This window comes from Ranitomeya variabilis, chromosome 5 (assembly GCF_051348905.1).
Source record: "Ranitomeya variabilis isolate aRanVar5 chromosome 5, aRanVar5.hap1, whole genome shotgun sequence".
Classification (NCBI taxonomy): domain Eukaryota; kingdom Metazoa; phylum Chordata; class Amphibia; order Anura; family Dendrobatidae; genus Ranitomeya; species Ranitomeya variabilis.
Window position 1 is genome coordinate 43858359 of NC_135236.1, and position 14290 is coordinate 43872648.

Below are 14290 nucleotides of genomic sequence, written 5' to 3' on the forward strand. Positions count from 1 at the left end.
CTGCAGCGATATAGACAACGAGCCGATCGCTGCAGCGTCGCTGTTTAGGTCGCTGTAGAGACGTCAAACACAGCAGCTCCAGAACGATGCAGGAGCGATCCAGTGACGTAACGGCGACTCACTTATCGTTGTCACAGGTCGTTAGCTCCATGTAAAACATTGCTGGCATCGTTGCTTTTGATGTCAAACACGACGATACACGCCGACCTGACGACCAAATAAAGTTCTGGACTTCTAGCTCCGACCAGCGATATCACAGCAGGATCCAGATCGCTGCTGCGTGTCAAACACGACGAGATCGCTATCCAGGACGCTGCAACGTCACAGATCGCTAGCGATATTGTTGTAAAGTTGCTGAGTGTGAAGGTACCTTTATAGTCTGTGGGCTGGTGGGGTTTGTGTGGCATTGCTCCTTTTTTGTCCCAGTCCGGCCCTGGACAGCTCTGCAGGGAGGCTGCCATACTTTGTACTGGTTTTACTCCCTGCATATTGTGGGGCAGCTGAAGGGTTCAGGTAGCAGTGTCATCGCCCTGTGTTGTTCTGTAGCCCACATCCCCACACTGACTATATACAGTGGGCAACTAAGGGGTAGACAGCAGTTCCTTATGAATAGTAGGGTCAGTGGGTAAATGTGTCTACCTGTTTTACAATGGTATGGCCCAAATGTGAGCTGAGGTAAAACATTGCCAGAAGCTAAGAGGGACCAAGCTTTCTTCTCTCTAGCCTCTGACATGTCCATACACAGGCACTAATGCCCTCACACTTCTGCCAGTATGTACTGCCGTGTGTGTGGCAGTAGTTTTTCTAATAGTCTTATCACACCTGTCTGCCATACTTCCTTGAGGAGGGACGGGAACTAAAGTTGACGTGTTCTAATATTGAAATCCCATTTCCCAGCTCTGGAAATTCACCACTTACGGTTGGAGGATTGGCAGTGATTGCATGGTTTAGAGGAGCACACTTCCATTTATAAGGGGTTGTCCCCGTCAGGCTGGGTTTACAGGAGTGATACCCTCCGCGAGGCTGGAGGTTGTGGTGCGTACACAGAATGTAAACTTCACTCTTGTGAACCCAGCCTACAACTAATTATGTAATGGTGCATGTATTACTAATGCAGATGACGTTTGCGTGTGTCGCCATTTCTAATTCATCTATATATTTTACTATATTATACTGCTCTGTAGTAAGCTCCGTTCTGCGCCCATATGTCTGTAGTAAGCTCCGTTCTGCTCCCATATGTCTGTAGTAAGCTCCGTTCTGCTCCCATATCTCTGCAGTAAGCTCTGTTCTGCTCCTATATCTCTATAGGAAGCTCTGTTCTGCTCCCATGTCTCTGAAGTAAGCTCGGTTCTGCTCCCTTATCTCTGTAGTAAGCTCGGTTCTGCTCCCATATCTCTGTAGTAAGCTCGGTTCTGCGCCCATATCTCTGGAGTAAGCTTAGTTCTGCTCCCTTATCTATGCAGCAAGCTCCGTTCTGTTCCCATATCTCTGTACCAGTGGGTTTTTAAAGCCTGTTATGTCTGCTGCTTTAATGCAATGGCCAGAGGTAAGCAGGGAAAAGGAGGGCCACCGCAACTCGAGGGCCACTGCCTTGTGATTGCCCCCCAGGCTGAAAAGTGCCAGCCAGCCCCTGACGTCACGGCTTGTTATTGGTTGCGTGCCGCCCATGTGGCCGCGACGCGACCAATTACAGCAAGCAGTGACGTAATTTTCAGGTCCTGAATGCCTAGAATTATGAATTAGGCATTCAGGACCTGAAAATTACGTCACGGCTTGCTGTGATTGGTCGCGTCGCGGTCACATGGGCGGCACGCAACCAATCACAAGCCGTGACGTAATTTTAAAATGCGCGCGTTTCCTGCCTCCCGTGACGTCACAGCTTGTGATTGGTTGCGTCACCCATGTGACCGCGACGCGACCAATCACAAGCCGTAACGTAATTTTCAAATCCTGAATGCCTAGAATTAGGCATTCAGGACCTGAAAATTACGTCACGGCTTGCTGTCATTGGTCGCGTCGCGGCCACATGGGCGGCATGCAACCAATCACAAGCCGTGACGTCACGGAAGGCAGGAAACGCGCGCATTTTAAGCAAAGAAGGCTCTCGGTTCCCTCGGTAAGGTCCAGGCTGCGTCGGAGAGGTGAGTATATCAATATTTTTTTATTTTAATTCTTTCTTTTACACATTAATATGGATCCCAGGGCCTGAAGGAGAGTTTCCTCTCCTTCAGACCCTGGGAACCATCAGGGATACCGTCCGATACTTGAGTCCCATTGACTTGTATTGGTATCGGGTATCGGTATCGGATTAGAATCGATACTTTGCCGGTATCGGCCGATACTTTCCGATACCGATACTTTCAAGTATCGGACGGTATCACTCAACACTACTCTAGACCACCAGGGATTTAGTTTTACCCAACACACAACACTAGGCCACCATCACCGGTGACATTATCTCCTTCACTTCTCTAATCCATCATCCATCATCATCAATCCAAAAAGATCACGTTCACAGATATCAAATTTGCATCTTTTTCTGAAGATGTTTTTCTTGGTGGTGCCAAATATCTGCCCAGTAGAAACCCTGTTCACAAGTATATCATGCGGATTGTGGTTGGACTTACCGTTGATTTCAACACGAAAATTTTTCGTGGAACACTGTCAAGCATGGCTTTAGCCCTCTACTACTGTAGACCAACAGGGAAGTATCAAATAGTCTAGAAAAGTATTCTTCCCAATACTATACCTCAATCGCTGGATCTACTTTGTCCAATGCAGGTTTGAAGATCTCGGCGGCAGATTTGCTGCTGAAAGAATCTGTACAAGAAGAGTAATAAAACATGAGTTTTACAACTGTCCTATCTCATATTGCTGCCATAACTATCTTATCATTAATATTAGGTAGAGTTATTTCCTTCTTCAGATATTGTAAAATCTGAGTTGAGTCTAATGGATTTAGTGACAAAGTGACGCCTTCCTAGGCCCAATAATCATAAACCTAAAGGTCTCCTAGGTCTAAATTCTTGCTTGATACTTTTTTTAAATCTTAAACTTGGGGGTCATTAACTAAATTAGTTTTTTCTAACTAAACGTTCTCCAGCTGGCATCTTAGGTTAAAGAAAGACATTTTTTACTCAACTTGAAGGAAACATCATGCTCTGAGATCAGTCTACCGGTAAATCTCAGTCCAAGCGCATTAGAAACCCTTCAAGTAGGGACAATATGAATGCAAAACCACTCTTTAAATATTGTAAATATTCAGCAAATACATATTTAATTTAGTGGATTCAGTCCCTTCTTTAGGGACACCAGTGAATAAAACACATACCTCCATCTTGTTGGTCACCACGGAAGTATTTGATGGAACTCTCGTTTTGCCATAAATCAATAGAGTCATTGTACCAGTTGTCTTTGATTGCATTCCTACAGAAGAAGAAACCATTGAGCCAAGACGTGAAGTCACCTCTACTAATATTTATCTGAACAGACAAGGTGCTCCTGTTGGGCCATCGTGTAGGTTAATCGAGAGCATAACTGAGCTGATGGGTAATGGAAAGGATAATTCTCATAACGAACCATTAGAAAAAACATAAAAAATGGGTAGTCTGACTTCTAAAAGAATGTCAAAACAACAAAGTGATCAGGCTTATTTACATGCTCTAATACGTTGGGCACTTTGGTGCTCTCTATGAGGACAAAAAGTTATTACATCTCATTCTTCGGTAATCGGAATGGGGTCTCATCAGACGTGTCTCAGATGAAGTCCTATTTTAAGACGATCCTATCTGCTTGGAATTTTTTCTTTAGAAGTCTGACAGCTTCATCTATTCCTTTACTTGAGTGAGTTAAGACTTCTGTGGTCTTAAATGTTTTGTCCAGACTATTTTGTCTGTGACTGTGATTGGAAACTCTTCACAGTCAGTTTGCCAAGGATTTGGACTTTATCATTTCACTTCATAATGACCATTGTTGGACTCCCAGTCTACATTAGTAAGAGATTAATATAATTGATAAGCAAGTAAAATATTTAATTGATGAGCCCAAAGTTTTGGAAGTAGCTCTTACTAAATTGGACTAATTAGGTAAAGAAATATCTCCAGTAAATATGAAGCCATAAAGAACTCCTTATCGGTCAAAAAGTCAATGTATCTTTGATGAATAAGAAGTTGTTCATGGTTCCATATTTACTGGAGATATTTCAGGACCAAATTTGTTCAATTTAGCAAGATCTACATTAAAAACATTGGGTTCATCAATTAATTTGAGGCTCCTCAAACTTTCATATTAGTGGCACGGTCTATTACTGAGGCAAGACTTGTTGGAACCACCCAATGGGTCTGGTATTATGGATTTAGGTGGATATTTGTATAAATGGGACATTTGGTATTTCCCACCAACATCACCTACTGCCTTTGCGCATGAAACACCATAGTATACCCCAACCTGACAATATGGTTAACAGGAAAAGCAGCTTCCGGGGAACAGTTGTCAATAATTCTGAGAAAAAATATTAATCCCACAGTTATCAATGAAGAAGGCAGCAGACAGATGGCCGCTGTTCATCATCTACTGTATTTTCGAAGGAATCAGGCGGGGTTGTACAGTACATAGAAGATAGGAGGGCCACAGCAAAGATCAAAATGGGCTCCTATTGTGGTGTCCGATGTCCATTTCTTCTTCCGTTCAATGAACCGTTATCATAAAAGCCATGGCCTGGGATCACAGTCTCAATCTTCCTGCAGAGACCACATAGTATATTGGATAATGGCAGTAGTCCATAAAATGCAGACATAGGGACTCACAGAGGTACGTCATACCGATAGGCATCACAAGGGCAAGCCCTCCTATGCCTTATATAGTAAGAACTGTAAAGCCCTCACCCTTTGTTCTTTCTCATTTGTTTGAGCTGGAAGAATCCCACAATGAGAAGAGCGATAATCAAGATTCCAATGGCTGCTCCGATTCCACCGTACAGGGCAGACTTGGGCATCTTTCCTCCGCAGTTCGCATATGTGTAGATGTAGTGATGGGTGTCTACACAACTGAAATAAAAAAGGAACAACATTATGTGAGGGGTAAAAATAAAATCATGGTGGCCACAAGGTTTAATGGAATCATCTCTAGGTAAGAGCTAGAAACCTGATCTTGATACCTATGGAGGAACAAATGGTCCTCTTCCACCTATAACCACCAGTGTTATCAGTGCACATGTTCAATAAATCTGAGGTTCTAGCTTATTTGATCTTAATTTTCCTCTCCTCAAGGACTTTGATAATTTTTTCTTCATCTTTTTTGGTTTGCTCTTATGAGCAGACGAGTATCTTCTTGGGGATGGGTTGTAAACTGTTTATACAAGTCAACCAATACTAGAGGCAGATACTTCTCCTCTGTAAAGGAGTCATTAGGAGATCTTCCTAAGAGGGAATCAAAAGAACAGCAATAAGCACCATAGCAACTGTGCAAATTTACTTTTTTTCACGCGGCATCCCCTCTACATACCCCCCCCCCAAAAAAAAACAAAAAACAGAAAAATGAAAACAATAATATTGGGAAGGTTGAGATTTTTTTTCTTGAAGATTACACTCCATAATGCTTTGTGCACACATGGCATTTTTTTGCTGCATTTTTATTATATGCAAATCTGCTTTTCACAGTACCCACAAAAGCTATGCGATTTCAGAAATCTCATGCACACGTTTGTTATCTTTACTTCCTGTATGTTTGATAACTGCATCATGTCAATTCTTTCAGCATTCTTGTAGCATTTTTGCAGCATTTTTCACTCATAAAAAGTAATGGTAATGTGCTGCACTGATTATGGACCATATTCTAATATATGCTCCTGTTCACCAGGGGCTGAATGCCAAATATACCACTATCCATCAATGAAGCAGATGCCAAAATACCAGTATATGAAACTGCCAAGGAACATAATGTCACCACTATAGCCCAGCATGCACAACCTGTCCACTACCGCTCTTATACAATCACCTAATGTACTAATTAATGTGTTATTTCTTCTAGCAATATGCAAAATTTGTAAAATTACAGAAACATGGCTAATTTCTTCCCAAAACACTGCCACACCTGACCAGAGGTTGTGTCCAGTATTGATGCTCAGCTCCATTAACTTCAGCAGGGCTGTGGTGCAATACCAGACACAACCTGAGGATATGTGTGGTGCTATTTAAGAATGGAAAAAAAAAAAAATATATATATATATATATATATATATATATATATATATATATATATACATATGAGGCATCGTGATTATTCACTAATCCCGCCCCCTACACAGTTGCTTTGCCCCCACTACATCACCACACATAATCCGCACCACATTACCACACACAATCCCGCCCCCCACCAGATCACCACACACAATCCCGCCCCCCACCACATCACCACACACAATCCCACCCCCCACCACATCACCACACATAATCCCGCCCCCCACCACATTACCACACACAATCCCGCCCCCCACTACATTACCACACACAATCCCACCCCCCACCACATTATCACACACAATCCCGCCCCCACCACATTATCACACACAATCCCGCCCCCACCACATTACCATACATAATCCCGCCCCCCACCACATTACCACACATAATCCCGCCCCCCACCACATTACCAAACATAACCACGCCCCCCACCACATTAACAAACATAATCCTGCTCCCACACCACATTACCACACACAATCCCGCCCCCACCACATTAACACACATAATCCTGGCCCCCACAACATTACTATACATAATCCCGCCCCCCACCACATTACCATACATAATCCCGCCCCACCACATTACCACACACAATACCGCCCCCACTCCATTACCACACACAATCCCAACCCCACCACATTGCCACACACAATCCCGCCCCCCACCACATTACCACACACAATCCCACCCCCACCACATTACCACAAATAATCCTGCCCCCCACCACATTACCACACACAATCCCACCCCCCACCACATTACCACACACAATCTCGCCCCCCACCACATTGCCACACACAATCCCGCCCCCAACCACATTACCACACATAATCCCGTCCCCCAACACATTACCACACACAATCTCGCCCCCAACCACATTGCCACACACAATCCCGCCCCCCAACCACATTACCACACATAATCCCGGCCCCCAACACATTACCACACATAATCCCGCCCCCCACCACATTACCACACATAATCCCGCCCCCCCACCACATTGCCACACATAATCCCGCCCCCCACCACATTATCACACACAATCCCCCCCACCACATTACCACACATAATCCGTACCTCATTACCACACACAATCCTGCCCCCCACTACATTACCACACACAATCCCACCCCCCACCACATTATCACACACAATCTCACCTGCCACCACATTACCACACACAATCCCGCCCCCACCACATTATCACACACAATCCCGCCCCCACCACATTACCATACATAATCCCGCCCCCCACCACATTACCACACATAATCCCTCCCCTCACCACATTACCACACATAACCACGCCCCCCACCACATTAACAAACATAATCCCGCTCCCACACCACATTACCACACATAATCCAGCCCCCCACCACATTACCACACACAATCCCGCCCCCACCACATTACCACACATAATCCTGGCCCCCACAAAATTACTATACATAATCCCGCCCCCCACCACATTACCATACATAATCCTGCCCCACCACATTACCACACACAATCCCGCCCCCACTCCATTACCACACACAATCCCAACCCCACCACATTGCCACACACAATCCCGCCCCCCACCACATTACCACACACAATCCCACCCCCACCACATTACCACACACAATCCCACCCCCCCACCACATTACCACATTACCACACACAATCCCGCCCCCCACCACATTACAACACACAATCCCGCCCCCACATTACCACACACAATCCCGCCCCACAACATTACCACACACAATCCCGCCCCCCACCACATTACCACACACTATCCCGCCCCCACCACATTACCACACACAATCCCGCCCCCCCACCACATTACCACACACAATCCCGCCCCCACATTACCACACACAATCCCGCCCCTCACCACATTACCTCACAGAATCCCGCCCCCACCACATTACCACACAGAATCCCGCCCCCCACCACATTACCACACATAATCCGCACCACATTACCACACACAATCCCGCCCCCCACCACATTACCACACACAATCCCGCCCCTCATTACATTACCACACATAATCCCGCCCCCCCACCACATTATCACACACAATCCTGCCCCCACTCCATTACCACACACAATCCCGCCCCCACCACAATACCACACACAATCCTGCCCCCACTCCATTACCACTCAAAATCCTGCCCCCACCACAATACCACACACAAACCCGCCCCCCCACCACATTATCACACACAATCCCGCCCCCCACCACATTACCACACATAATCCTGTCCCCTACCACATTATCACACACAATCCCGCCCCCACAACATTACCACACACAATCCCGCCCCCACCACATCACCACACACAATCCCGCCCCCACTCCACTACCACACACAATCCCGCCCCCACCACATTACCACACACAATCCCGCCCCCACTCCATTACCACACACAATCCCAACCCCACCACATTACCACACACAATCCCGCCCCCACCACATTACCACACATAATCCCGGCCCCCACCACATTGCCACACACAATCCCCCCCACCACATTACCACACATAATCCGTACCTCATTACCACACACAATCCCGCCCCCCACCACATTACCACATGCAATCCCCCCCACCACATTACCACATTACCACACACAATCCTGCCCCCACATTACCACACACAATCCCGCCCCTCACCACATTACCACACACAATCCCGCCCACAACATTACCACACACAATCCCGCCCCCCCACATTACCACACACAATCCCGCCCCCACTCCATTACAACACACAATCCCGCCCCCCACCACATCACCACACACAATCCCGGCCCCACTCCACTACCACACACAATCCCGCCCCCACCACATTACCACACACAATCCCGCCCCCACTCCATTACCACACACAATCCCAACCCCACCACATTACCACACACAATCCCGCCCCCACCACATTACCACACATAATCCCGGCCCCCACCACATTGCCACACACAATCCCCCCCACCACATTACCACACATAATCCGTACCTCATTACCACACACAATCCCGCCCCCCACCACATTACCACATGCAATCCCCCCCACCATATTACCACATTACCACACACAATCCCGCCCCCACAACATTACCACACACAATCCTGCCCCCACCACATTACCACACACAATCCCGCCCCCTCCACATCACCACACACAATCCTGCCCCCCACCACATTACCACACATAATCCTGCCCCCCCACCACATTGCCGCACATAATCCCGCCCTCCCACCACATCACCACACATAATCTCGCCCCCCACCACATCACCACACATAATCCCACCCCGCAACACATCGTCACACATAATCCTGCCCCCTCAACACATCACCACACATAATCAACCCCCACCACATCACCACACATAATCCCACTCCCCCACCACATTTCCACACATAGTCCCGCCCCCCACCACATTACCACACATAATCCCGCCCTCCCACCACATCACCACATGTAATCCCACCCCCCCACCACATTTCCACACATAATCCCACTCCCCACCACATTACCACACATAATCCCGCCCCCACCACATTTTCACACGTAGTCCCGCCCCTCACCACATTACCACACATAATCCCGCCACCCAACATCACCTCACATAATCCCGCCCCCACCACATTACCACAGATAATCCCGCCCCTCACCACATTACCACACATAAACCCGCCCCCCACCACATTACCACAATTACTGTTATTAACTTCATTTTACATCAATTTACCTCCTGTGTAAGTGCTATTGAATGGTGTCATTATTTACTTTAGTTTAATCACCAGCAGCGTTAATAAGATAGCAATGAGTGTGCCAAATGTTAGCTGGCTGGAAACAGCTAGTATATATACAGTGCAGACCAAAAGTTTGGACACACCTTCTCATTTAAAGATTTTTTTGTATTTTCATGACTATTAAAATTGTACATTCACACTGAAGGCATCAAAACTATTTATTAACACATGTAGAATTATATACTTAACAATTGTGAAACAACTGAAATTATGTCTTATATTCTAGGTTCTTCAAAGTAGCCACCTTTTGCTTCGATGACTGCTTTGCACACTCTTGGCATTCTCTTGATGAGCTTCAAGAGGTAGTCACCGGGAATGGTCTTCCAACAATCTTGAAGGAGTTCCCAGAGATGCTTAGCACTCTGCGGTCCAGCTCACCCCAAACCATCTCGATTGGGTTCAGGTCTGGTGACTGTGGAGGCGAGGTCATCTTGCGTAGCACCCCATCACTCTCATTCTTGGTCAAATAGCCCTTACACAGCCTGGAGATGTGTTTGGAGTAATTGTCTTGTTGAAAAATAAATGATGGTCCAACTAAACGCAAACCGGATGGAATAGCATGCCACTGCAAGATGCTGTGGTAGCCATGCTAGTTCAGTATGCCTTCAATTTTGAATAAATCCCCAACAATGTCACCAGCAAAGCACCCCCACACCATCACACCTCCTCCTCCATGCTTCACGGTGGGAACCAGGCATGCAGAGTCCACCCGTTCACCTTTTCTGCGTCGCACAGAGACACGGTGGTTGAAACCAAAGATCTCAAATTTGGACTCATCAGACCAAAGAACAGATTTCCACTGGTCTAATGTCCATTCCTTGTGTTCTTTAGCCCAAACGAGTCTCTTCTGCTGTTGCCTGTCCTTAGCAGTGGTTTCCTAGCAGCTATTTTACCATAAAGGCCTGCTGCACAAAGTCTCCTCTTAACAGTTGTTGTAGAGATGTGTCTGCTGCTAGAACTCTGTGTGGCATTGACCTGTTGTCTAATCTGAGCTGCTGTTAACCTGTGATTTCTTAGGCTGGTGACTCGGATAAACTTATCTTCAGAAGCAGAGGTGACTCTTGGTCTTCCTTTCCTGGGGCGATCCTCATGAGAGGCAGTTTCTTTGTAGCGCTTGATGGTTTTTGCCACTGCACTTTCAAAGTTTTCCCAATTTTTCGGATTGACTGACCTTCATTTCTTACAGTAATGATGGCCACTCATTTTTCTTTACTTAGCTGCTTTTTTCTTGCCATAATACAAGTTCTAACAGTCTATTCAGTAGGACTATCAGCTGTGTATCCACCAGACTTCTGCACAACACAACTGATGGTCCCAACCCCATTTATAAGGCAAGAAATCCCACTTATTAAACCTGACAGGGCACACCTGTGAAGTGAAAACTATTTCCGGTGACTACCTCTTGAAGCTCATCAAGACAATACCAAGAGTGTGCAAAGCAGTCATCAAAGCAAAAGGTGGCTACTTTGAAGAACCTAGAATATAAGACATAATTTCAGTTGTTTCACACTTTTTGTGAAGTATATAATTCCACATGTGTTAATTCATAGTTTTGATGCCTTCAGTGTGAATGTACAATTTTCATAGTCATGAAAATACAGAAAAATCTTTAAATGAGAAGATGTGTCCAAACTTTTGGTTTATGCTGTATATATATATATCTAATATATAATTGCCTAGAATACTACTTCCTGCAATTTGTGCCAACTTCCGTGGCTTTGTCCGGAGCTAATGTCCGGAGATAATGTTCGGAGCTAATGTCCGGAGCTTAATTGCCTAGAATACTACTTCCTGCAATTTGTGCCAACTTCCGTGGCTTTGTCCGGAGCTAATGTCCGGAGATAATGTCCGGAGCTAATGTCCGGAGCTAATGTCTGGAGCTAATGTCCGGAGCTAATGTCCGGAGATAAGTGACGTCACCAGTGTCCTACACCCAGGAAGAGCACAGGGGCCCCAGGCAGCATATGGGGCCCCAGGCAGAGCACAGTGGCCCCAGGCAGAGCACAGGGGCCCCAGGCAGAATATGGGGCCCCAGGCAGAGCACAGTGGTCCCAGGCAGAGCACAGTGGTCCCAGGTAGAGCACAGGGGCCCCAGGCAGCCTATGGGGCCCCAGGCAGAGCACAGGGGCCCCAGGCAGCATATGGGGCCCCAGGCAGAGCACAGGGGCCCCAGGCAGCATATGGGGCCCCAGGCAGAGCACAGTGGCCCCAGGCAGAGCACAGGGGCCCCATGCAGCATATGGGGCCCCAGGCAGAGCACAGTGGTCCCAGGCAGAGCACAGGGGCCCCAGGCAGCCTATGGGGCCCCAGGCAGAGCACAGTGGCCCCAGGCAGAACATGGGGCCCCAGGCAGAGCACAGGGGCCCCTGGCAGCATATGGGGCCCCAGGCAGAGCACAGGGGCCCCAGGCAGAGCACAGGGGCCCCAGGCAGCATATGGGGCCCCAGGCAGAGCACAGGGGCCCCAGGCAGCATATGGGGCCCCAGGCAGAGCACAATGGCCCCAGGCAGAGCACAGGGGCCCCAGGCAGCATATGGGGCCCCAGGCAGAGCACAGTGGTCCCAGGCAGAGCACAGGGGCCCCAGGCAGCATATGGGGCCCCAGGCAGAGCACAGGGGCCTCAGGCAGCATATGGGGCCCCAGGCAGAGCACAGTGGCCCCAGGCAGAGCACAGGGGCCCCAGGCAGCATATGGGGCCCCAGGCAGAGCACAGTTGTCCCAGGCAGAGCACAGGGGCCCCAGGCAGCCTATGGGGCCCCAGGCAGAGCACAGTGGCCCCAGGCAGAACATGGGGCCCCAGGCAGAGCACAGGGGCCCCAGGCAGAGCACAGGGGCCCCAGGCAGCATATGGGGCCCCAGGCAGAGCACAGGGGCCCCAGGCAGCATATGGGGCCCCAGGCAGAGCACAGTGGCCCCAGGCAGAGCACAGGGGCCCCAGGCAGAACATGGGGCCCCAGGCAGAGCACAGGGGCCCCAGGCAGAGCACAGGGGCCCCAGGCAGCATATGGGGCCCCAGGCAGAGCACAGGGGCCCCAGGCAGCATATGGGGTCCCAGGCAGAGCACAGTGGCCCCAGGCAGAGCACAGGGGCCCCAGGCAGCATATGGGGCCCCAGGCAGAGCACAGTGGTCCCAGGTAGAGCACAGGGGCCCCAGGCAGCCTATGGGGCCCCAGGCAGAGCACAGGGGCCCCAGGCAGCATATGGGGTCCCAGGCAGAGCACAGGGGCCCCAGGCAGCATATGGGGCCCCAGGCAGAGCACAGTGGCCCCAGGCAGAGCACAGGGGCCCCAGGCAGAACATGGGGCCCCAGGCAGAGCACAGGGGCCCCAGGCAGAGCACAGGGGCCCCAGGCAGCATATGGGGCCCCAGGCAGAGCACAGGGGCCCCAGGCAGCATATGGGGCCCCAGGCAGAGCACAGCGATATTTTGGACCACTGTGCGGTGTTTCAGACTCCCTGTGTGATGTCTGGGGCCCTGTTCTTAAGTATATTAAAGATTAAAGTAACGTATATTAAAGTATATTATAGATCAAATTTGACACGTTTATGAGCACCATTGAGTGATATACTCAAGAATGACATAATTTTTCAACATTTTATGGTTTCAAACTGTAAACACTCAGAGTTTTTTTTACTTCAACCAGAAAACCTTAACGGTTCATAAAAAACTTGACTGTTCAGGATATGATAAAAGTCATAGTATTCTGAATCTTTAACTTATAAAGATACCTTTACTTGGGGTGATTATTGGTTCCAGAGAGGCTTTCGGCCGATAATCGTACACATGGCTGGTGACAGGACAATACAATATAAACGTTCAAAGGTAAACACTGATAACATTAAAATCTAATATATAATTGCCTAGAATACTACTTCCGGCAATTTGTGCCAACTTCCGTGGCTTTGTCCGGAGCTAATGTCCGGAGCTAATGTCCGGAGCTAATGTCCGGAGATAAGTGACGTCACCAGTGTCCTACACCCAGGCAGAGCACAGGGGCCCCAGGCAGCATATGGGGCCCCAGGCAGAGCACAGTGGCCCCAGGCAGAGCACAGGGGCCCCAGGCAGCATATGGGGCCCCAGGCAGAGCACAGTGGCCCCAGGCAGAGCACAGTGGCCCCAGGCAGAGCACAGGGGCCCCAGGCAGCATATGGGGCCCCAGGCAGAGCACAGTGGTCCCAGGCAGAGCACAGGGGCCCCAGGCAGCCTATGGGGCTCCAGGCAGAGCACAGTGGCCCCAGGC

The 14290-nt window shown here is 48.8% G+C and overlaps 1 protein-coding gene across 2 annotated transcripts in view; it reads right to left on the bottom strand.

The window, feature by feature from the left end:
- Positions 1–14290, bottom strand: part of LOC143774310 (mucin-17-like) — a 61139-nt gene that overhangs the window by 13435 nt on the left and 33414 nt on the right. For both annotated transcript variants that reach the window (XM_077261759.1, XM_077261758.1), the window contains 3 exons: positions 4884–5045; positions 3332–3426; positions 2750–2820 (listed from right to left, as the gene is read on the bottom strand). In XM_077261759.1, coding sequence (XP_077117874.1) covers positions 2750–2820; positions 3332–3426; positions 4884–5045 — 328 coding nt within the window. The remainder of the gene's footprint in view (positions 1–2749; positions 2821–3331; positions 3427–4883; positions 5046–14290) is intronic.